Source organism: Moschus berezovskii, chromosome 27 (genome assembly GCF_049115385.1).
Source record: "Moschus berezovskii isolate FMDL1 chromosome 27, NW_MosBer_1.0, whole genome shotgun sequence".
Taxonomy (NCBI): Eukaryota; Metazoa; Chordata; class Mammalia; order Artiodactyla; family Moschidae; genus Moschus; species Moschus berezovskii.
The window spans coordinates 24,116,341-24,141,613 of NC_142486.1; the positions used below are offsets into that span (position 1 = coordinate 24,116,341).

A 25,273-nucleotide genomic window follows, 5' to 3' on the forward strand; every position below is an offset into this window, starting at 1 on the left:
GCTATATCCTTTGGCCTTCCCTCTTTTGTGGAAAGAACCATCTGAAGATCAATATGTTCAAGATAGCAGTCATCCCTGATGGGTGAGGCATGTGTGCTCCAGTTCACCACAGTCCTCAGCACTCCCTGCTGCTTCACACTGTTAGGGAAATTAAATGAATGGTCTTGTTTAGGCTTCAGAGACAAAGCAGAGCAGTCCTCTGATCTTGCTTCTAACCTTCTGGGACACTGCCCTGACTGGGAGTGACTGCTTGCTGTGAATGTAAGACTTCCAGCACCAAAGATAAAATGGGGGAGAAATCTTGAGATTGTTGAGCCCCTGGAGGGGGCCTGGCCAACCAAGCCCCAGGCTTAGCAACATTCTAAGTTTTACAAGACAAAACAAACAGTATTAACATGAAACCAGGCTTGCGATTTGGTCACAGATTGATGACGATGTCAGTTTTCGTAGTTCTGGGATTATAAGCAGAACACTGAACTGCAATCTTTGAAGTCTCACCCATGGAGTCTACACACTGCCTGGGACCCTTTCCCAACTGGGACTCCAAATGTGCTGTGACTCGGGGCTTCCCAGTGCTGTTTAAGTCTGGATGTTGGTCAAAACCCAATTTGGTGATGTATTCTCTGCTCTTTCTATTTCTCTTTTCTTTTCATGTTGGTATGTTGAAAGTAAGCTAGATAATTCTCTAATACATATCTGTATTCTTTATTTGCATTTAACGAGTGGTTTATTAACAAATCCTTTGAACCTGAGACAAAAGTGAAAATGTTCAGCAAAACACATACTGACCTGCTTTGATCAATTATGGTGCTATCTGGCCCCTGTATACAATCATGTTGTGATTGGTGGGTAAAGGGGAAGTAAACAAAATTACACATGAGGTTCTACTTGCTCCACCTCCCAGACATTTGGATGCTGCCCAAACTCAGGCTGGTTGTATCAGCCCCAAATGGGAGTCTCAGCCTGGCTCACTGACCTGTCCGCATACAAGCCACACTGACCAGCCACCACTCTGGGAGCCGTGGGAGCACCACCATCATTCTGTCTCCAGGCTGCAGGCCACACGCACCCTCCAGCACATTAGCCGCCTTCCTGGATTGCTCTCCCAGCTCTTCAAAGCTCCACTTGACCTCTGCTCCTGTACCATCAACCCACCAGAAGGCAGGGATTGGGGGTCGGTGCCCAGCCTAGACAGTTGTATAGGCAAAAAAGAAATGGAAACGATGGGTGATGATTTTTGTTTGCTTGTTCTTCTTCTTTTTTTTTTAATTTAATTTTTTTTACAATAGTTATTAAATTCACAGGTTTAAAAAATCAAAATGATATGAAAAGGCATGTGTTGAGAAGGCTTCTTCCACACTGTGCCTATCCTGCTCCCCACTTTACCTGTCTCAATGAGCAACCAATATTATTCAGTTCAGTTCAGTTCAGTTCAGTCGCTCAGTCGTGTCCGACTCTCTGCGACCCCATGAATCACAGCACGCCAGGCCTCCCTGTCCATCACCAACTCCCGGAGCACACTCAAACTCATGTCCACAGAGTCGGTGATGCCATCCAATTATTAGTTTCTTGCAAATCTTTCCAGTGAATCTTTAGGCAAACATAAGTATGTTCTTTTTTTCCATCCCATCTTTTTAATGCAAAAGATAGTCTAAGAGTCACACTATTCTGTGACCTCCCCTTTATAAAATTGAGATGTAATTCTCCTACCATAAAATTTACCATTTTGAAGCTCACAATTCAAGGGTTTCTGGTATATTCACTAAGTTATGTAACCATCACTACTATCTAACTCCAGAAAAATTTCATTATCCTAAAAAAATGTTTTATAGATTAGTAGTCACAGCCTATTCTCTCCTTACCAAGCCCGTGGCAACCACTAATCTATTTTCTGTATGGATTTGCCTATTCTGGTTATTTGACATGAATGGAATTATACAATATGTGGCCTTTTGTGTCTGGTTTCTTTCACTTAGCATGTTTTCAAGGTTTATCCATGTTGTAGCATGTATTGGTGTTACATTCCTTTTAATGGCCAAATAGTATTCATATGCATGGATAGACCATATTTTGTTTATCGGTTCATCAGTTGATGGACATTAGGGTTACTTCCACTTCCATAATGTTGTTATGAACATTTATGCATAAGTGTTTGTGTGAATATGTGCTTCTCTTCTCTGGAATATACACCTATGAGAGTAGTTCTAGGTCATATGATAACTCTATGAGGAATTGCCAAACTGTTTTCCACAGCATCTGCACCATTTTACATTGTAGAGGTTTCTAATTTCTCTATATCTTTGTTAACACTTCTTAGCAAACACTTTTTGTTTTTTGTTTTCCTGTTGTTTCTGTTTATTTCTTCTTGCCCAACACTTTTTTGTTTGTCTGTTTTTGTTTTTAGCCATGTCACTCTGTGTGAAATTGTATCTCTTTGTGGTTGGGATTGCATTCCCTTAATGAATAAAGATGGTAAGCATTTTGCCATGTGTCTGTTGGCAATTTGTTAATATTCTTTAGAGAAATGCCTATTTGAATACTTAGCCAATATTTTAATTCAGTTCTTTATACATTGCAGATATGTGCTATATATATATATAAACACACACATGTATATACACAAATTATATATCTCAGATATGTGATTTTGTGTGTTGTCTTTTCATTTTGACTTACAAATGCTAGAAATGTTCATGAAATTAAATTTATCTACTTTCTTTCATTGCTTATACTTTAGAAACCATTACCTAATCCAGGATATGCACCAATACTTTCTTCTAGGAATTTTATAGCTTTTTTCTCCTTCATTTAGGTCTTTGATCCATTTTTGAGTTGATTCTTGTGTGTGATGTGAGGCAGGGATCACCTTCTTTTTTTGCATGTGAGTATCCAGTTGTGCCTGCACCATTAATTGGAAGGTCAATTCTTTCCCCACTTAATTTTCTTGGCACCTTTGTTGAAAACTGATTGACCGTAGATTTATGGATATATTTCTGATTCTTAGGTTTATCCCATTCATCTATGCCTATCCTTATGCCAGTACCAGTTTGTCTTCTTCGTTTTTTCCCCACACAGGCTTGATTACTGTAACTTTGTAGTAGGTTTTGAAATAAGAAAGTGTGTGTCCACCAGGTTTGTGCTTCTTTCTCAAGATTGTTTTGGTTATTTTGGGTCCCTTGCATTCCCACATGACTGTTTGGACAAGACTGTATATTTTTGCAAAGAAGTCTACTGGAATGTTGATAAAGCTTAAATTGAGTATGTAGATCAATTTGGTATACACTGTCATTTTTTGCAACTTTATAATTTCTACCTTAATAACAGTTTTTAAAACATACAGATCAACTTATCCATACTATTCCTTTATATAACAGACTTCAGGTAAGCTTTTAAATGTATGCATAATGTAATACATAATTATTCTCTGGTAGTTCTTGGCTGCTAAATGTTAAATTTCATCAGATGTATTTTAACATTTTCAGAATAGTCACAAAAGATATGTAATTTTTGCATAATGAGGTAATATCTCTGGGGCATTCTCATTGAGATACACCCAGATGTTAACCAGAGTATCTTTAGTATACATTCCTTGGATTACTCTAATCTTTAGTTAGTTTCTAGCGATCAATGCAAAGAAATAGAGGAAAACAACAGAATAGGAAAAACAAGAGCTCTCTTCAAGAAAACTAGAGATACCAAGGGAACATTTCATGCAAAGAGGGGCTTGAAAAAGGACAGAAATGGTGTGGACCTAACAGAAGCAGAAGATATTAAGAAGAGGTGTCAAGAATACACAGAAGAACTGTACAAAAAAGATCTTCACAACCAAGATAATCACGATGGCATGATCACTCACCTAGAGCCAGACATCTTGGAATGTGAAGTCAAGTGGGCCTTAGAAAGCGTCACTACGAACAAAGCTAGTGGAGGTAATGGAATTCCAGTTGAGCTATTTCAAGTCTTGAAAGATGATGCTGTGAAAGTGCTGCACTCAATATGCCAGCAAATTTGGAAAACTCAGCAGTGGCCACAGGCCTGGAAAAGGTCAGTCTTCATCCCAATCCCAAAGAAAGATAATGCCAAAGAATGCTCAAACTACCGCACAATTGCACTCATCTTACACGCTAGTAAAGTCATGCTCAAAATTCTCCAAGCCAGGCTTCAACAATATATGAACCGTGAACTTCCAGATGTTCAAGCAGATTTTAGAAAAGGCAGAGGCACCAGATATCAAATTGCCAACATCCACTGGATCATGGAGAAAGCAAAAGAGTTCCAGATAAACATCTATTTCTGCTTCATTGACTATGCCAAAACCTTTGACTGTGTGGATCACAATCAACTGTGGAACATTCTGAAAGAGATGGGAATCCCAGACCACCTGACCTGCTTCTTGAGAAACCTGTATGCAGGTGAGGAAGCAACAGTTAGAACTGATCATGGAACAACAGACTGATTCCAAATAGGAAAAGGAGTACGTCAAGGCTGTATATTGTCACCCTGCTTATTTAACTTATATGCAGAGTACATCATGAGAAACACTGGGCTGGAAGAAGCACAAGCTGGAGTCAAGATTGCTGGGAGAAATATCAATAACCTCAGATCTGCAGATGACACCACCCTTATGGCAGAAAGGGAAGAGGAACTAAAACGCCTCTTGATGAAAGTGAAAGAGGAGAGTGAAAAGGCTGGCTTGAAGCTCAACATTCAGAAAACAAAGATCATGGCATCTGGTCCCATCACTTCATGGGAAATAGATGGGGAAACAGTGGAAACAGTGTCAGACTTTATTTTTTTGGGCTCCAAAATCACTGCGGATGCTGATTGCAGCCATGAAATTAAAAGATGCTTACTCCTTTGAAGGAAAGTTATGACCAACCTAGATAGTATATTAAAAAGCAAAGATATTACTTTACCAACCAAGGTCCGTCTAGTCAAGGCTATGATTTTTCCCGTGGTCATGTATGGATGTGAGAGTTGGACTGTGAAGAAAGCTGATCGCTGAAGAATTGATGCTTTTGAACTGTGGTGCTGGAGAAGACTCTTGAGAGTCCCTTGGACTGCAAGGAGTTCCAACCAGTCCATTCTAAAGGAGATCAATCCTGGGTGTTCATTGGAAGGACTGATGCTAAAGCTGAAACTCCAATACTTTGGCCACCTCATGCGTCGAGTTGACTCACTGGAAAAGACTCTGATGCTGGGAGGGATTGGGGGTGGGAGGAGAAGGGGACGACAGAGAATGAGATGGCTGGATAGCATCACCGACTCGATGGACATGAGTTTGAGTGAACTCCAGGAGTTGATGATGGACAGGGAGGCCTGGCGTGCTGTGATTCATGGGGTCGCAAAGAGTCAGACACCACTGAGCAACTGAACTGAACAGAGAGTTCTGAAAAGTTGACTTAAAACTTATGACTTAAGTTTTTTGTTTTGCTTTTATGGAGAATAAAATTTCAGAAAGCCCTTATTCCATCATTTTTTCTGACTTAACCCTCTTTGTTTGATTTTTTCATTAGGAGAAGTCTTCTAAGGATGAACCTGCATGAATGCATGCTAAGTTCCTTCAGTCCCATATGGCTCTTTGCGACCCCATGGACTGTAGCCCACCAGGCTCCTCTGTCCATGGGATTCTCCAGGCAAGAATACTGGAGTGGGTTGCCATTGCCTCCTCCAAGGCAGGAGAGAGCTGCTGTCATCCCCACTCTGCAGGCAAGGAGCTGGGGCCACTTTAGCTATACACATATCCTGTGACCTTATGAAATCCAGGGGACTGTAGAGCCTGGCAGGAAGGTCATTTCAGGGAAACACTGGATGAGCTCAGTGTGGTTTTATTTATTTATTTTTAAATCTTACACTTTGTAGATAGTAAAGGAGCATGCTGACCCCATCTCTTACTTCTCATTTAATTCTCACAGCTCCAGTTGGCATACTGTATGACTCCGTTTTTACAGATGAGACAACTGAGATCCAAGAAGCCTAGCAATTTGCTCAAGATCATGCTTCAAGCAGATAAAGCCCATCTATCAGACAGCAAAACTTGCTTTTACATCTCAGTCATTCTCATACCACCCCCATACATTTTGCCATATCCACTAACAGTAGACTATTACTACATCTACTCACAATACTACTTTTTTCTTTAAACAAGCTCTTCTTAAAATTAACATAAATAAATTTCTTTGAGATAAAGTTTATATTCTCCTACTATAAACAAAAGGTATCTTTGACATGGAGTACGAAGAGAGGCACAATAGACACACAAGGAAGGGAGGACAAAGAAGGAAGCAAACGCACTGAGACACACAAGGAAATCCAGATCGTCTGAATTCAGTCCTGTGTATTTGCTGTGATCTGTGAAAAGCTTTGAGCCTGAGCCAAGCTCTCTCCTTGTTTAAAAGGGACGGACGCAATGTGAGGAAGATACTAAAAACAGATTAGTAGTAATACAAAACCTTCTCCTTCACTTGCTCAGAATGATTTGAAGGAAATCAAATCATTGATTTAATTGGGGCGAAACTCTCACCCTGTGTAATTTGAGCTTAGGGATGTGAGAATACTAGGGATTAGGCAGGGGTGTGTAAGGCCCAAAACCTTGGTCATAATAGCTTTTCTAAGGCTTAAGTGCTCACAGTTTAAATTTTAAGACTTGCAAAACTCTCAAGCCAAAATGTACACATGTCTTGTAGCCTTGAGTCTCACTGGGGTTTTGTGAAGGCGGAATCTGATGCCCAAGTTGGACCCTAGGACACCGTGAGCTTTACCTTTTCCAGCTGACTCCACACGTCCAGCACATCACGGGCAAAGTTGAAATACTCAGGCACTGGCTGCCTGCCCAGGCTGATGGCCTCCCAGGTGGCCACAATCTTCTGAGGGACAGGAAGAGGCGGGGGCTGCCCATGAGACCCAGAGATACCCCGGGCATTTCTCAGTGCCTGGAGGACCATTTCTCTTAGCCATAGCCTCATGTTGCCTCCTGCCTGTCGTCAAAGAAGAGAGAGAAAGTCATCATGAATTTTGGGCTTTAGGGAGACACTGAGGTTGGAGAGAAACCTATGGTCAGCCCTAGGGTGACCACAGCAAATATTGGCTTGTAGGGCAGAGTCTTGGGCTTTAATCTGACTTCCATGGTGTGATTTTGATCATTTCTCCTCCCTGGGCCTGGGGTTCATCTCTTCCACCTTTCACGGCCTGTTGGGTCTCTGTGGAGGGCAGGAACTCAGAGCCCACCTCCCAAGGCTCAGTTCTTCAAACTGAATCCCAAAAAGCCTTTGGCAAATCCTGAACTTGCCTGATAAGACTGAGGAAAGTTCCAGAGAAGCACCTTCCAAAAGAAATGTGATATGAACCACACTTCCTCCTGTAATGCACAATTCTCTGGTAGTTTCACTCAAAAAAAAAAAAAAAATAGAAAGAAAGAGGTGAATACATTTTATTTAACTATTGCAGAATGGAATGGAATGACGTGAAGTGAAAGTCGCTCAGTCGTGTCTGACTCTTGGGACCCCATGAGCTATACAGTTCATGGATTCTCCAGGCCAGAATACTGGAGTGGGTAGCTGTTCCCTTCTCCAAGGGATCTTCCCAACCCAGGGATTGAACCCTGCATTGCAGACAGATTCTTTACTAGCTGAGCCACAAGGGAAGCCCTTGTGGAATGGAATACTTCCTGCCATGTCAGTGGGCAAGAAATGTCACAACCATCAGTGATTTGGGGCCTCCAAATGTGAATGGGGGCTCCCCAAAGGGAATGCAATGCCTGCTATCCAGCAGATTCAACGCTCCCTATGGTGATTGCTGAGGAGCTGGGGAAGGGTGCGAAATACAAGAAGCAACCGTCCACTACATCTGCCATTCCTTATGGTGAACAAGGAATTAAGGATGTAAACAATCAAGAAACAGGGTTTGGCTCCAGATAGCTGAAGGGCGTATGAGTGAGTGAGTGAGAGTTGCTCAGTCATGCCTGACTCTTTGCAACTCCATGGACTCTAGCTTGCAAGGCTCCTCTGTCCATGGAATTCTTCAGGCAAGATTACTGGAGTGGGTTGCCATTTCCTCCAGAGGGGCATATGAAAGGAATGAATTATCTGGTTTTCCATACTTAATAATCTTTGATGTTCAGACTGCCTGCCCCCTTTGTTCCAAACTTGTATATAGCCTGACTCCCTTTCCTGCCTCCTCAGAGCAATTTTCTCAGGGCTCCTGAGATGCTGCCTCCTGGGCTGGGAGTCCTTAACATTCCCACCAAATAAAATAATTCTCTACTTTCAGGTTGTGACTAATTTTTCAGTTGACACTGGCCGTATCCCATAATTTCAAACATATAATCAATATCAGAAGATATTAGCGAGATATTTTATGTTCTGTCATTCTTAAGTCTTTGAAATCCAATGTGCATTTTCCATTTACAGGCATACTTCGGCTTAGACCAGCCACATTCAAATGCTTCAAAAGCTACACGTAGCTAGTCTCTACTGTATTGGACCAGAATAGTTTTAGTATCTGTATATTCAGAGTGTGGTCTATGGACCAGTGACATCAGCATTACTTGGGAACAGTTTACAAAGGCAGAACCTTAGACCTCACCCAAGACCTGTGGAATTAGAATCTGCATTTCAACATGAACTCCAGGCCAGCTAAGCACATTAAAGTTTAAGAAGTGAAGCAGTGGCCACAGGACTATATCCCCAGATTCCTTTCCTTTCTGCCAAGTTCCTCTTAGTAATAATAATAATAGAATACAGTAATAATAACTGCCATAGACTAAATGTTTGTGCTCCCCCCAAATTCATATGTAATTTAATCCTAACCTTCAATGTAATGGTGTAAGGAGGTGAGGCTGCTGATTGGTGATTAGGTCATGAGGGTGGAGCCCTTATAAAAGAGACCCCAAAGAACTCCTTCCTTCCTTCTGCTTGCTGAGGGTAGAACTATGAATCAGGAAACAGGCCCTCACCAGACACCAATCTGTCCATGGTGCCTTGATCTTGCACTTTCCAGCCTCTAGAACTATGACAAACAAATGTTGTTTAAACCACCGAGTATATGGTATTTTTGTAGAGCAGCCAAAATGACTAAGATAACAATAATAATGGGCCAGGATAACCAGAAAAGCAATAATAACTGTCATCTTCTTAAGCATTTGAAAAATGCCTTATAAATGTTACTTCCTTAAATCCTCATAACTGTGTAATGTGTTATGTTCTCTATTTTACAGATAAAGAAAGTGAGGCTTGGAGGGGAAAAGTGACTTCCAGGTCTCACCTCCCAGAAAGCTAGACCTCAGTCCCTATGTCGCTACCAGCCCCCCGGAGGGCGGGCTGGAGGTGGTGGCTGCAGCTTCAGGATTCCCTTTCCTTCACCTCCCTCCCTTACTCTTTACCTCTCCAGAACTCTGCCCCAATCCCTTTCCCCCGCCTTTCTCTCCTGGATTCCTGGGGTCCCTTGACAGCAGATAGTTAGAATCTCAGGCTTCCTTCCTAAGTTTATCAAAACCCCATTCCCGGCCCTGTCCCCTTTAGGCTTTATCAGTAAAGGCCTGGGGCAGCTGACACCTCCTGCGAAGCATTTCTCTTCACTGTACCTTGTTCTTGAACCCAGGAAATTAGAAGACTTCCAGGTTTTGCTTCAGCGGAATGCAGGCCTTTGTGCCTGAAAACATTCAGGCTCCCAGGAACTCTGGTAAAGGCGATCTGCTAACTCAGCCTCCCGTGTGAACTTTGGCCCCAAATGCAGCCAAGAGAGGGCAGAACCTGAAGTCAGCAGAGGACACATGGTATCAGCTGGTCAGCACACTTGAGCCAGTGAGAGTGGCCCTGCAACTTTTTTTCACAGATGGGAGATGCAATTCCAACCCCAGTGCCTGGAGGGTCCTGGACCTAGGGGATATTTTCCCTGAAAATTCAGGTCACCATCTAATCCAGAAAGAGAACAGGAACTTGCATTATATTCTGGCAGAAAGGAGACAAGCGTGACAATAATATAAATTAAATCATGTCCCTTTTCTGGGTAAAACCCTCCAGAGACAGGAAGTAGACAAGAGGTAGATTGGCAATTGCCTAGAGGAACTGGACACAAGGGATCTCTTTGTTCGAAATGTTCTAAACTTGGAGCATGGCCATGACTGCATATCTCTATAAACTTCAGTTCAGTTCAGTTATCGCTCAGTCGTGTCCAACTCTTTGTGACCCCATGGACTCCATTAACTTACCAAAAGAAATTAATAGTAATACAAATAATTGTATACTTGAAATGAGTGAGTTTTTTGGTATGTGAATTATACCTAAATAAAGCTGCTAAATAACTAAGCCTCCTCTGTCACCTTGTGTCACTCAGAGTCAAAGGCAAAGTCTCAAAAACAGTTCTCACCTGGCTTATTGGGCTGTAGCCACTGTGGTCTCCTTGTGGGATTGAAGTTCTGGCTTGGGGTGGGGTTGCTAGTAAACTGGTTCTCTGAGAACAAAAACCACACAAGTGACTTGCAGTGTTTGCCAGTATCTGTGGTTAAAAATTTCCACCATGGCCAGTTTCGATTCCCACAAGTTTCAACCGACCAGAGTTGCAAAATTTCTAAATATTAACAAGCTCTCAGGCTGGCTCTGGCCAATGCGGCTTCAGGTCTTCTTTCAGATCTTCTGCCAGGAAGCTCCATCCACATGGCTCAGCTCATGGAGCCTTCAACCCACTCCCTCATCGAAAGTGGAATCCTTTCCCATCTGACGCTTCCGACTCACTGTTCTCTTCTCCATCTTCCTCCCCAGAATGTATCACTTTCTAACAGTCAATATATGTTAAAATATATTTTTATTTTTCTCCAACTTCACTGAGGTGTTGATTCCGGACGCTTGCAGCAGTATGTGGCAGTTTTCAGCAAGCAGCAGCAAGCGGTAGCTGGAAGCAGGGTCTTAGTTTCCCAGCCTGGAATCCTAACCCCTGGACCATGGGGGCCAGCAGTTAGGGCTAAATTCCCTAGTCTTGCCTGCCTAGTCAAGAATGAATTCAGGTGAGGAGGCAGAAGGTAAACAGTAAAATGAAAAGTTTATTGAAAGGAAAAGTACATGCGGAAAAGTGCATGGGCGAGCTCAGAGAGACAGTCAAGCCTCTGGGAAGTTTAAATCCTTTATAAGGGGCATTTCTCCAGGTCTGTCTTCCCTCAGTTCAGTCACCTTGCTTTGTTTCACACTGGTTAATTTGTCTTGGGACCCTCCCCTGGGGTGCACATGTACACTTTAACCATTAAGGTGTGGCTAATCTCATGCACACCATTTGAATCTCAAAGTGAAGTCTTCTGGGAGGAGCAAGACTTATTATGGCCTGGAATTACCCTCCAACTTTTGACTCCAAGGAGCCTTTCTGTACATGTATCAGTTCAGTTCAGTACAGTTGCTCAGTCATGTTCAACTCTTTGTGACCCCATGGACTGTAGCATGCCAGGCCTCCCTGTCCATCACCAGCTCCCAGAATTTATTCAAACTCATGTCTGTGGAGTTGGTGATGCCATCCAACTATCTCATCCTCTGTCATCCCTTTCTCCTCCCACCTTCAATCTTTCCCAACATCAGGGTCTTTTCAAATGAGTCAGTTCTTCCCATTAGGGGGCCAAAGTATTGGAGTTTCAGCCTCAGCTTCAGTCCTTCCAATGAATATTCAGGACTGATTTCTTTTCAGATTGACTGGTTTGATCTCCTTGCAGTCCAAGGGACTCTCAAGAGTCTTAAACACCACAGTTCAAAAGCATCAATTCTTCAACGCTCAGCTTTCTTTATAGTCCAACTCTCACATCCATACATGACTACTGGAAAAAACATAGCCTTGACTAGATGGACCTTTGTTGGCAAAGTAATGTCTCTGCTTTTTAATATGCTGTCTAGGCTGGTCATAACTTTTCTTCTAAGGAGTAAGCGTCTTTTAATTTCATGGCTGCAATCAGCATCTGCAGTGATTTTGGACCCCAAGAAAATAAAACCTGTCACTGTTTCCACTGTTTCCCCATCTATTTGTCATGAAGTGATGGGACTAGATGTCATGATCTTAGCTTTCTGAATGTTCGGCTTTAAGCCAACTTTTTCACTCTCCTCTTTCACTTTCTTCAAGAGGCTCTTTAGTTCTTCTTCACTTTCTGCCGTAAGGGTGGTGTCATCTGCATATCTGAGGTTATTGATATTTCTCCCAGCAATGTTGATTTCAGCTTGTGCTTCATCCAGCCCAGCATTTCTCATGATATACTCTGCACATAAGTTAAATAAGCAGGGTTGTTAGGGGAAGCACACTGATTGAAACCGCCCAGCCTGGCCAGGCACTATAGTAACCATTTGCATGAGTTGTTTTATGACAGGAGATCCTGATAAGGAATACGGAATTAATAAGCCACCACCAACCAGAAGAGTTCAGGAAAGGTGGAAAGGAGACACCAGGTGTCTGTCCACTTCCCAGAATCCCTCTCGCTAGCATCCATCTTGGCTGAGGGATGCGTGCGCCGCCAGGAAATACTCTGAATTAGAATGATTGGCCAAAGACCACCCGGAAACTAATCCCATCACCATAAAACCAGAGACTGCGAGTCATGTGGCAGAGCAGTTCTCCTGGGTTCCCTTACCCTACAGTTCTCCACCCGGGTGCCCTTTCCCAATAAAATTTCTTGCTTTGTCAGCACATGTCTCCTCGGACAATTCTTTTCCAAGTGTTAAACAAGAGCCCAGTTTCGGGCCCTGGAAGGGGTCCCCTTTCCTGCAACAGGGTGACAATATAAGCCTTGACATACTCCTTTCCCTATTTGGAACCAGTCCATTGTTCCATGTCCAGTTCTAACTGTTGCTTCCTGACCTGCATACAGATTTCTCAAGAGGCAGGTCAGGGGTCTGGTATTCCCATATCTTCAAGAATTTTCCACAGTCTGTAGTGATCCACACAGTCAAAGGTTTTGTGGTAGTCAATAAAGCAGAAATAGATGTTTTTCTGAAACTCTTGCTTTTTTGATAGTCCAACAGATGTTGGTCCCCTTTATTTTTTACTCAGACAGGGTTTTTTCCTTCTCTTTGTCTTTGCCATGATTATTCCCTTGAGGTGTTTACAAGAGACTCCAGTTGAGTTCAGTTGCTTAGTCATATCCGACTCTTTGCAACCCCATGGACTGTAGCACTCCAGGCTTCCCTGTCCATCATCAACTCCTGGAGCTTGCTCAAACTCATGTCCATTGATTCTGTGACGCCATCCAACCATCTCATCCTCTGTCATCCCCTTCTCCTGCCTTCAATCTTTCCCAGCATCAGGGTCTTTTCCAATGAGTCAGGTCTTCACAACGGGTGGCCAAAGTATTGGAGTTTTAGCTTCAGCATCAGCCCTTCCAATTCAGGACTGATTTCCTTTAGGATGAACTGGTTGGATTTCCTTGCAGTCCAAGGGATTCTTAAGAGTCTTCTCCAACACCACAGTTCAAAAGCATCAATTCTTCAGTGCTCAGCTTTCTTTAAGGCCCAACTCTCATATCTATACACTGAAAAAACCATAGCTTTGACTAGATGGAACTTTGTTGGCAAATAACGTCTCTGCTTTTTAATATAGCTCTACAAGGCATGCTGGATGTTAGCTCCCTGTGTGTTAGTTGCTCAGTTGTGTCTGACTTTTTGCAACCCCGTGGACTGTAGCCCACCAGACTCCTCTGTCTATAGGATTCTCCAGGCAAGAGTGCTGGAGTGGATTGCCATTCCCTTTGCCAGAGGATCTTCCCGACCCAGGGATGCAACCCTGGTCTCCTGCATGGAGGCAGATTCTTTACCATTTGAGCTACAGGGAAGTCTCTTGTTACAAGAGACTAAGGCTGGCTATTTACCAGTCAACAGGGGGCTGGTTGTAAATTCCTCAGCTGGACCCCACCTGTCCTTCTCTCAGGAGGCTGACTGATTCTAAATGTCCAGCCTGGAGTTTTCAGTATGACTGACAAATGAAATTGTTTATACTTAGGTATGCAGTGTGATGACTTGATACACATGTACGTGATTACCAGGGCAGGGTTTCCTGCCTTCTAGATACTACCTGTAGGTATCGTCTCATCTAACACTTACAACCCTTCTAGGTGTTGTATGTCATTTTGAAACAAGAAAGGGGGCAGGGCACAACTTTTGAAAGAATGACATAGCCCATGGATATAACATAAACCAATTAGAATCAAATGGGCCCAAGATGGCAGACAAGTCAACTTTGACTAAACTTTGATCCTCAATCAGCAAGCTAAATGACACCCCCAGAGGTGCCATGACAGTTCCAAGGCACCATCAAAACCAAAAAGTGGTCAGTGGTCCAACTCCTGGAAATCTCCACCCCCTCCCCAAAGTAGTTAGAATAATCCTCCCACTCTTTAGCCTATGAAATTGCCCAGCCCATAATAGCTAACCACCCCACATTCTGGGGCCACCGTTTTCACCCTCAGCAATGCCCCCACACTTTGTCTATGGAGTATGTTTCTCTCTGAATAAAGCCACTTCTTAACTATCACTTTGTCTCTCACTGAATTCTTTCTGTGATGAGATATCAAGAACCTGAGCTTCATTACTGTGGGCTTTGGCTGGGTTTGAGTGCTGGTCATGTGAGTTCAAGTCCCAATCTAAAGTAAACAGTTTCAATTTTACTGTTGAGAAAACTTAGCCTCAGAAAGCCTAAGTGACACTCCTGAGATCACACAGATGCTTAGGAACAGAGTTGGGATCCAATCTACAGGCACCTTTGATGGACACCCAGTACCCCATAGTGTGTTTTGTTTCCGGCCCTTTTTGTGACCTTCAGCCCCGCTCCCCCAACACAGCATGGGCAGGGGAGGATCCCCTGTTACTCAACAATGGCCTATTCTTCTCCCAGGCCAACCCTGGTCCTCCAGAACCCCAGAACTCAGAACACTGAGGCTACGGCTGCTGTGGCCTCAGTGTGTCCAGGAAGGGACTCCATTTCTGCCTCTAGATTTCTTTCGAACACTCAGCTGCTTTTGATTCCTGCTCTGGTCACAAAGAGAAGTCAGGAACCTGCTCTTCAGCCCACGACTGCCCTCCTCAAGGGCCAGAAGAGTTTGTTGCCCCAGCCCTGGCTCAGCCCCAGGAGGCCAGAGAGAAACCAGGCTTCTTGCAGGTATGAACTTGAGTGAAAATGGCAACTCTGACTAAAGGGCCCTGCCCTGACAGCCTTCCTACTGCCAAGGTGGTTACGAATTTAAGTGTGAATTTCAGCATAAATGGTTACACATTAAGATGACCAAGAGGGCTTAAAAAGAAAAGATGCCCAGACTCATCCCACTCCAGATCAATGGAATTGAATCCAGTGTAATTGAGTTCAAGCATCAGTGTTCTTTTTAAGTGCTCTGGGAGACTGAAATGCAGAGTCATGGCTGAGAACCACTGAGACAGACATGTGGGGTCAACATGAGAATTAAATTAGCTTATTTATTTATTCATTCATTCAAAGTCCTTGAGCTCCAAATCTGGTCTGGACACCATTCTAGGAGGAGGGGAAACAGACACAGCCATGAACAAGGACTGCTGCTACTGCTGCTGCTGCTGCTGCTGCTAAGTCACTTCAGTCGTGTCCGACTCTGTGTGACCCCATAGACGGAAGCCCACCAGGCTCCCCCGTCCCTGGGATTCTCCAGGCAAGAACACTGGAGTGGGTTGCCATTTCCTTCTCCAAAAAGTTAGAACTATAAACAAGACACAGTGGGAAGTAAAAATACAAAATTTGAAGCAAACTGTTGTGATGTGACCGAGAGTGCTCAAAGTCGGGGTTTGGGGAGACAGTGTGGCCTGTGGAGACCCTTCTGAGTTGCTGGTGTTTGCACCCGGACCCTTCAGAAAAGGCTGAATGAAGATCAGGATGAGGGATACCAGGCCAAGGCAAAGGCCCGGAGACAGGGTGTCTTTGAGGAGAGGAAAGGAAAGCAATGTGGCTGGTGCCCTGTGAATAGGGGTGGAGAATGGAGGGCAGGTGTCAGAGGGGAAAAGACCCACGAAGGCCGGAGTTGGCCTGAGGGGCCTGAGAGGACAGACGTGCGGTGGGATTGTCCAGGACAGCAAGCCGTGGACCTTTTAGTAAGAGAGCAATGTGATCTACATTATGCTTAGAAAGAAAATTGATAACTGCTGGGAGGGGACTGGATGAGGGGAAGTAAAGGGAATAAGGAGAGGGATCAGACAGGAGGCCACTGCTCAAACTGGACGAGGGCCGACAGTACGGGGACAAGGGGCCTCTCTGGGAATGCTGGTGGAGACAACACACACACAGTGCTCAGCACACCGGACGGCGGGTAGGAAGCCCCTCCGTGGTAGCTATTCTTGTTCTTATTAATAAAAATTTCCTATCACGGCACAGTTCTCCCGAGTGAGTGAGGTGGGACCACTGGCCCAGGCTTCCCTTCCCTCTGACAAGAGCCATCCGGATCTCTCAGAGTCTAACAACCTCGAATCTTGAGATTTCTTTCCAGAAGACCCATTGGTACTTTGGCAAATCCCTCCCACCCCTGCCAAACAAGAGATTTTGGGTGCCAAGGGGTTTGGAAGGGGTCACCAATGGTCAGTCACAGAAAGGCTCTGGGTGGCTCTCACTGTCTTCGTTTACATAATAGATAAGGGGTTATTCTGGTGATTGTCTGTAAAATAAAAGTTAACTCTCTAGCACTTTAATGCCTCCATCTAGACAAAGAAATTTAGATGAGAGTTTCTCTTGCAAGTAAATTAATCAATGAACAAATAAGCAAACAGGTGCCAATGAAAGAATAGAACTCACCACCTGGTTTTATAAGAATTAAGTCATTAGTCATTGCAAGTCGCTGACCTTCAATACACCCTGAAAGGAGTTCAGGGCAAAGATGAAGAATGAAGTACTCTGTGCTTTGGGATAACTGGCAGAATAGGTCTTCAAAATAGTTAGATATTTTTAGGAGAAATTTTTATGAACCCAATTTCTTGCATTTTCTCATGTTTAGAAAAGCACTAAAACCAATAACTAGGACATTGGTTCCTTGTGACCAATAGCAACCTTCTACTGAGAAGTGTGTTTGATTACATGTTACCCCTTCACCAGAATTATATACACACTGACCTCTTCCCTTCATCTTCTGAGCAGTTTCTCAGGACCATCTGAGAGGCTGGCTCCCCGGGCTATAGTCTTCAACGGGACACTAACTTCAACTCACAGCTCTTATGTTATGTGTTTTTTCCCAAGTCAACAAAGATGAATTAATACTGAAAACAAAACTCCATCTAATAGTCATCACCCTGTACCAGACTTCCCCAGGACTAACAAGTGGCATGTTATCTGTGGGTCCTGGGATTCTGGGGATCATTAAGTACCCTTCAGGCTGGGTGGTAGTAATGAGCCCTTTGGCTGAAATGTAGATTTGAATGATATGCATCACAGCTTTCCAGAAAACCAGGCTCTCCACTCTGCCTTCATCCTTATCTCAGCTCTCCTTTATTGATTTTATTTGACCATGTAGTTCTCAACCTACAGGCTGCAGGATAGAATTACCTGGAAGGCTTAAGAGATTCAAAAGTTAATGACAATATATGAATCTCAGTTGGATTCTGATTCAAATAAACCGAAAACTTATGAAATAATCAGAGTAGTTTATTGTCTAGATATTTGATGATATGAGGGATTAGAGTGAATTTTGTTGTGTGATAATGGCATTGTAGTTATGTTTTATTATCAGAGTTTCATCTTTTAGAGATTCATGATGAAATATCTATGGATGAAATAATATGATGCATGGGACTGGCTTCAAAATAATCCAGGGTGGGGGGTTGACAGGAGTATAAAAGATATGATTGGGGGTGACAACTGAGGTTGAGTGGTGAGTTACCTTGGGGGTATGTTGTACCATACCATTCTGTTTTTATGTTCAAAATTTTCCAAATAGAAAGTTAAAATAATCACCTGGAGAGCTTTTAAAACATACAGATATCTGGACCCCACCTTGAGCAATTTTGAATTAATAAAGGGTCAGAGGAGCATCAGTATCACCTTAAAAACTCCCTAGAGAATTTTAATGTGAATCCAGGTTCTTAGTTCATGTTAGCCATTCAGTCGTGTCCAACTTGCTGCGACCCTATGGACTATAGCCTGCCAGGTTCCTCTGTCCATGGGATTTTCCAGGCAAGAATACTGGAGTGGGGATGCCATCTCCTCCTCCAAGGAATTTTCTCAACCCAGCAATCGAAACTGGGTCTCCTGCATTGTGCTAATCAAGCACACGCTCATTATGAATCTCCACAACTACTCTGGGATGAAAGGCTGCTCACCCATTCTGCAGAGGGAGGCGCTGTGCTCTGTGTGCGCTGTGCATAGTGGACTTTGCAAATCTGAGAATCTGTGACCACTTCCCAAGTACAAACTCTGAGGTGTGGCCCGAGGGCAGTGTGCTATGGTGATTTAGACCCGAGGTTAGCAAACTTTTCCTAAAGAGGGCCAGATAATAAAATATTTTTGGCTGTGCTGGCCACATAGGGTGTCTATTACAACTACTTAACCTAGTAGTTGTGATAAAGGCAACCATAGGCAATAGTGATGGAATGGGTGTAGCTGTGAATCCTCTAACATGGTATTTACAAGAAAGGCAGCGGGCTGTAGATTGCGAGTCCTGGTTTAGACCCATATGCATTAGGCTTAGATATACCTGAGCTCAAGTCTTGCTCCTTTTTCTAGGGTGGGTCTCCACCTTTGTAAGTTGGGCATCATCATTGTACTTACCTCATGGACCTACTGTGAGGATTAATGAGGCGATGTGTGTAAAGCTCAAATGTTAGCTTAATACACAGTGATTGATTTATTACTGTGACCAGAGTGGGACTGGGGATGGGGACTGTAGTTCAGTTCAGTTCAGTTCAGTTGCTCAGTCGTGTCCGACTCTCCGCGACCCCATGAATCACAGCACGCCAGGCCTCCCTGTCCATCACCAACTCCCGGAGTACACTCAAACTCATGTCCACAGAGTCGGTGATGCCATCCAGCCATCTCATTCTCTGTCGTCCCCTTCTCCTCCCACCCCCAACCTTTCCCAGCATCAGAGTCTTTTCCAGTGAGTCAACTCGTCGCATGAGGTGGCCAAAGTATTGCAGTTTCAGCTTTAGCATCTTAGTGGTGAGCAAAAAGAGAAGGGACAGAGGGTCAGAACTCTTTCTCAGGACCCTGGAAGCATCAAAGCTCTTGCCATTCCTCCCTGCTCTCTTCCCTCCTAATAAGAAGGCTCACTTTTATCACCTTTGGGGAAGGTAAATGTTCCTTCTGTCAATGTGTTCTTCCTTACCTAGAGTTTATAGCATAAACCTTGGAGTAATCAAAAACCCTTTTTTATTTTCCTGAAAAGCCTAGTTCTTGCAATTAGAACCCTGACTTGCAAGCCCCTCCTGAGTTTTAAAGGCTTGTTTTGTAACCCCAAACCAAAAATTTGATTCTGTTCTATTGCCAGCCTTAGTCTTCCCCTTCTGAGACAGAGCGTGATTAGATGGTGGATACCAGAGATGGTGGTTGGAGTCAGGGAGCCTCAGTTACTGTCTCAAAACACTGTTCACTACACCAGTTTTACAGGAGGCACTAGAGAGACAGTACATCATTCTGGTTAAGGACACGGATTCTGTAGCTAGATTGCCTTGTTTTAAATCCTGTCGCTGTCACATGTTAGCTGTATGGCCTTGGACAAATCATTTAACCTCAATGCACCTCATTTTGTATTCACTAAATGGGGATTATAATATTACTATCTTATAGAATTGTCATAGGAGAGATGATGGCATGGAATGCAAAGGACAGCCATACATGACAAGTATATTTAGCTACAGGTATTTATAAAAATTTAATACTTGATACATAATTTAACAAGTAGCTACAGGTATTTATAAAATTTAACACTTGTGACCAACTATCTAATATCAATTATTCTGGTATTAGACCAAAAAATTACATTAGAAGATCTACTTCTAAAGAATCCTCAGATAGTGTGTCAAACATATTTACCAGGTAGATATCAAATATCCACTCATTCATTCTTGTTTATTTGCCTATCATAAATACCAAGTGCTAGGAATACAGCATTCAAAGAAATTGAGGTCCTTATAAATTTAATCTGGACCAGCTATTTGCCGTGTTCAAAACACTTGAGTAGTCTGTACATTACATAGGAATATGGCTCTGTGCTTAAGGACAACACGCAAAGATCCGTGACAGTGATCCTATGCTCTAAATTATTAGGGAAAACCTTATTGGGAAGAGTGGCACTTAAAGAGAGACAACTGCTGACCCAAACCACCTGAACAGATAAGAATTATAAAAGAAAAGATTAAAAGGAAAAGAAAAAAAATGAGGGGAAAGAAAAGAGGAAAGGAAATCATGTTATAGACCTAATATGTACTCTTATCAGAAAGGTATCTGGAATACATTTTACATCATTGAGTAAGACAGTTGGACAATGAACAGTATTGCCTATCTAATTCCATTTATTAATATGTTTACATATGTACATTTAAATATACATTCATACTGGCATTTTCAACATTGGTAAAGATTCATTCCAAACTGAGTCAATTTCTCAGAGGTGGGGTTATGGGAGAAATTTTTGTTTTCTACTTAACATTTTTTTATTGTGTTGCTTGGAATTTTTGCACGTGTGCATTATGGCGATTATTTTTGAAAGAAATATTTACACTTGAGAAAATTTGCTCAAAAATCAAATGGGGTACACTGCCAGCAGTAAGCTTCCCATCGAAAGAGGTATTCAAGCAGGGATTGGGGGAGCATGAAGCAGAGGTGGTGATAGGGATTGGATTAGTCATCTCTGAGACCCAGAGGCTCACCTTGGGATTCTGGACTGAGTTTCATATCTAAAAATATTCTTACCTAGTGTCTGAGGAGCCAGTGGGCTTGAGTGTTGGTTGGTGATTTGGCTTTCTGTTGCTCCGAGTGGGACCCTGCTGCTCTGAGCCAATCCCGTGCAGTTTCAATGGGCCCCGAGGTTAACCTCACTGGCAAAGTTTGCCTCTCCTTTACCAGCTTGCTTTGCTGAGCTCTGGGCATAGCTAGGAAGCCAGTGGAGCATGCTGAGGCCATATTCTCCACATCAGGACTGACCTTTTAGGAAAGTAGATGGGGACGGAGTGATGGCATGGGTCTCCACCACCCATGTTGATAAGAGTTGTTCTTTCTTCTGCCCTTGAAGGACAGCCATGGAGCTGCTCTGTATGTCTCTGCTGCTAGTAGCCTCTCGTGTCGGCCCTGTCCAGGGCTCACCAGAGATGAATGGCAAGAAGGAGAGCATCGACATGTCCCAGCCCTTGCATATCCTTGTGGAGGAAAACTTGATGGTGCTAACACCTGCCGGCCTGACCCAGATGCTCAACGAGACGCGCTTCCTGATGGTGCTTTTCCGTGAGTGTCCCCCACTCCTGAGCAATGGGTGATGGGTGGCCTGAGACCTGCCCCCTTTCTTCTGGCAGCCAGAGGAATTGTGGAAAAGAACCTGCCTGCCTGGGCAGAAGACGCAAGAGAGGTGTGTTCGATCCCTGGATTGGGAAGATCCCCTGGAGAAGGAAATGGCAACCCACTCCAGTATTCTTGCCTGAAAAATCCCATGGGTCGAAGAGCCTGGCGGGCTACAGTCCATGGGGTCTGCAAAGAGTGGGACACAATTGAAGCAACTTAACACAAATACCTGAGAACACATTTCAATAATAATTTTAAAAGTAGCATCATCCTTAATTCCCAGATGAGAGTACTGAGGTCCAGGGAAACTAAGTCATTCGCAAGATACCATGTTGCCTCTTTGGTCTTGATTTGTACCTGGCTCCACTTTCACTTTTCACTTTCATGCATTGGAGAAGGAAATGGCAACCCACTCCAGTGTTCTTGCCTGGAGAATCCCAGGGACGGGGGAGCCTGGTGGGCCGCCGTCTCGGGTCGCAAAGAGTCAGACATGACTGAAGCGACTTAGCAGCAGCAGCCTCTGTTCCACTGAAGGCAAGAAGCCAGGATTTACTTTCAGGTGTCTTTACCATTCTGAACCTTAGTTTTCTCCTCTGTAAAATGGGTATAAACACAAGTGCCACACTGGAGTATTGTGAAGATAAAATAAGTTGTTAAGTTGCCAAATAATATTATAAGTTGCTGGGACACAGTTATGGGCACCGTCTCAAGGAAGATTTTTAGATCATCAGCTTTTTCATCTGAATTTTGCATGCCCACTTTTATTCTTCAGATTTTGCATCAGCAGGCATTTTGATGGAGGAAACAGACTTCTTTTTCATGAGACATTGACACAGACCCATATCTGTGCTTTGAGACAGGGTGAGAGGGATGTTCATAACAACTTTCACATAACAAGCACTTACTCTGTGCCGGGAACTGTCCTTACAGCCCCACTAAATGTTTTCACATACTCCTCATAACCACCCGGTGTGCTGCCACTATTTGTCTCCCTATTTGGGACATTTCATAATTGAAATTCAGTTTACATCTGCTCTTGAAAAACCGAAAGATCCGGAAGCCCTGGCTTACATTCCTATAATGTGACAGTTGTCTGGAGCTAAGTGACAATTTCCCCCTTGTGATCAGAAAGCCGCACACTTGTCAGTTTGCCACATTCCTGGTCAGCCAGCCCCAACAGTCATACCCCAGCCTCACCCCTCTAGCATTTGCGTTTGTGTCTGCTGCCTGAAATGCAGGCCTCCTGGCTCCTTCCTCAGTTCTTGCCTCTCCTCACTGGATGCATTCTCTCCGAGTTGCACCACTTCAGCGGGGTGGTCTTTGCATCAGCCCGCATATTGTGACAGTATCAGTGGCTCAGTTACCACGGATCCCATTGCTTCCTCAGCTGACTTGTGCAGCCACTTCATAGCAACATACAACAACCTTAACCTTAACCTTGCCTTTAACCTTGGTAGTTCCCAGGAGAGAAAATTTAATTTGGTCATTTTGCCTCCTTCCAACTTTCATCCTTATGGCAGAAAGTGAAGAACTAAAGAGCTTCTTGATGAAAGTGAAAGAGGAGAGTTAAAAAGTTGCCTTAAAGCTCAACATTCAGAAAACTAAGATCATGACATCAGGTCCCATCACTTCATGGCAAATAGATGGGGAAACAGCACAAACAGTGTCAGACTTTATTTTGGGGGGCTCCAAAATCACTGCAGATGGTGATTGCAGCCATGAAATTAAAAGACGCTTACTCCTTGGAAAGAAAGTTATGACCAATCTAGACAGCATATTAAAAAGCAGAGACATTACTTTGTCAACAAAGGTCCATCTAGTCAAAGCTATGGTTTTTCCAGTAGTCATGTATGGATGTGAGAGTTGGACTATAAAGAAAGCTGAGCGCCGAAGAATTGATGCTTTTGAACTGTGGTGTTGGAGAAGACTCTTGAGAGTCCCTTGAACTGCAAGGAGATCCAACCAGTCCATCCTAAAGGAGATCAATCCTGGGTGTTCATTGGAAGGACTGATGCTGAAGCTGAAACTCCAATACTTTGGCCACCTGATGCGAAGGGCTGACTCATTTGAAAAGACCCTGATACTGTGAAAGATTGAAGGCAGGAGGAGAAGGGGACGACAGAGGGCGAGATGGTTGGATGGCATCAGTGACTCAACGGACATGAGTTTGGGTAAACTCTGAGAGTTGGTGATGGACAGGGAGGCCTGGCGTGCTGCGGTTCATGGAGTCGCGGAGAGTCGGACACGACTGAGCGACTGAACTGAACTGAACATGAAGTGTGCCTATTGTGTAAAGTTCTATCAAAATAATTCCAAGCCTCTGACCTCCATCCAGTTCAGGCTGTTAATGGTTTGTTTCCTTCAAAGTGTCAGAATGCACACCTGATTTTGGTTCAAGCCCATGGAGCAAGACCTAGGTGAGATCCAGTTTAGGCCATTTTCTTCATAGGAGCCTGTGAGCAGGACATGATTTCCACCTTACTGAACTGCTCCTCCAGCTGGTTCCCTACCTCCCTCATCCACATCTAGACTTGGGTCACTACTTGAACATTTGGTTCACGGTTCTTTTCTCAGGGAAGAATTGAGAACTCTGCAGCTGCTCTACCTGCTGTGGCTTGTGAGTTAATGGTTTGCACAGGTCAGCCATCTAAGCCATCTTCTCTTTTTTGCTGCAGGCTTAATCCCTGAATCCTGGACCCTCAGTGGAGATATTGAAGGATTTAGAGCCACACAGTTTGCATGACACACCACACACCACAACACTCATTTATGCTTCCAAAACGACACGGCAGATGGACAAGCCTGGGTAACCTATCCTATCTGTGTGAGAATGCAAGACTCTGTCCACGAGTACTCTGCTTTAATCAGGGCAGAAGGGCAAGTTCATGGTTCTTTGGGATGTTGACTTTTTATAACTTAGGGATTGACATTGAACCTGGGGCTATGAAGGGAGTCAATCCATTTTACATTCTTTAATTATAACAACCAATTTGAATACTTCAAAGTCTTCCCACCAGCAGGTATTTCAATTTGGTGAACACCGGCAGAGATGCTATCTAAAAAGACACTCAAACTCATTTCATTTGAAAATTTGATTCCTTCAAATACGCAGTTTAAATAAAAATGAATTCTCAAAAGCTGGCAGACCCTTTAAAATGACCTTTGGAAAAACGAATCACTTAGGACGAGCATTATAAAAGTTTTTTATTTTTTCCAGGAGTAAATGGCTCTTTACAAAAAGGTCTTTCCAATATTGTCCCAGGGAAATACTGTCCTGGTACTATCAAATCCTTAGCTGCTGCCCAGTTTCTCATTTCTCCAAGAACTCCAGGTTGAAGTCCAGGTTCAACACTCAGAGGCATCTTTTCTCTTTTATTTCTCACATATCTCAATGCCACATGTGTCCAAAATAGACCTAAGCATCTTTACTTGATTTGCTTTTTCTTACATCCTGTCTTGATTGACAGCATGGCTATCTTTATAATGTCAAAGTCAGAAATCCCAGATCATTCCTGACTCCTTTCTAGTCTCATCTCTAATCTCTCACTCAGACCTATTGAAACTACCTCCCAAAGCCCTCTGCAATCTCCAGTCCTCCCCATTCCCCCCACCACTGCCGTCATTATGGCCTCATCATTCTCTCCCTGAACCACTGTGGCATCTTCTAGATCAGGGGTAAGAACTGGGCCACACAGCAGGAGGCGAGCGGTGGGTGAGCAAGCAAAGCTTCATCTGTATTTACAGCCACTCCTCGTTATTTGCATTACTGCCTGAGCTCTGCCTTCTGTCATCTCACTGATGGCATTAGATTCTCATAGGAGCACAA

General features: G+C 43.6%; 1 protein-coding gene across 1 annotated transcript in view; it reads right to left on the reverse strand.

Moving 5' to 3' along the window:
* Window positions 1-9,714, reverse strand: part of LOC148773674 (acyl-coenzyme A synthetase ACSM5, mitochondrial-like) — a 31,457-nt gene extending 21,743 nt beyond the window's left edge. Inside the window, exons 1-3 of the mRNA XM_088832919.1 lie at window positions 9,581-9,714; window positions 6,762-6,977; window positions 977-1,187 (exon numbers count right to left, since the gene is read on the reverse strand). Of these exons, the coding sequence (XP_088689045.1) occupies window positions 977-1,187; window positions 6,762-6,965 (415 nt within the window). The 5' untranslated portion in view covers window positions 6,966-6,977; window positions 9,581-9,714. The remainder of the gene's footprint in view (window positions 1-976; window positions 1,188-6,761; window positions 6,978-9,580) is intronic.
* Between the last annotated feature and the right edge of the window lie 15,559 nt (window positions 9,715-25,273).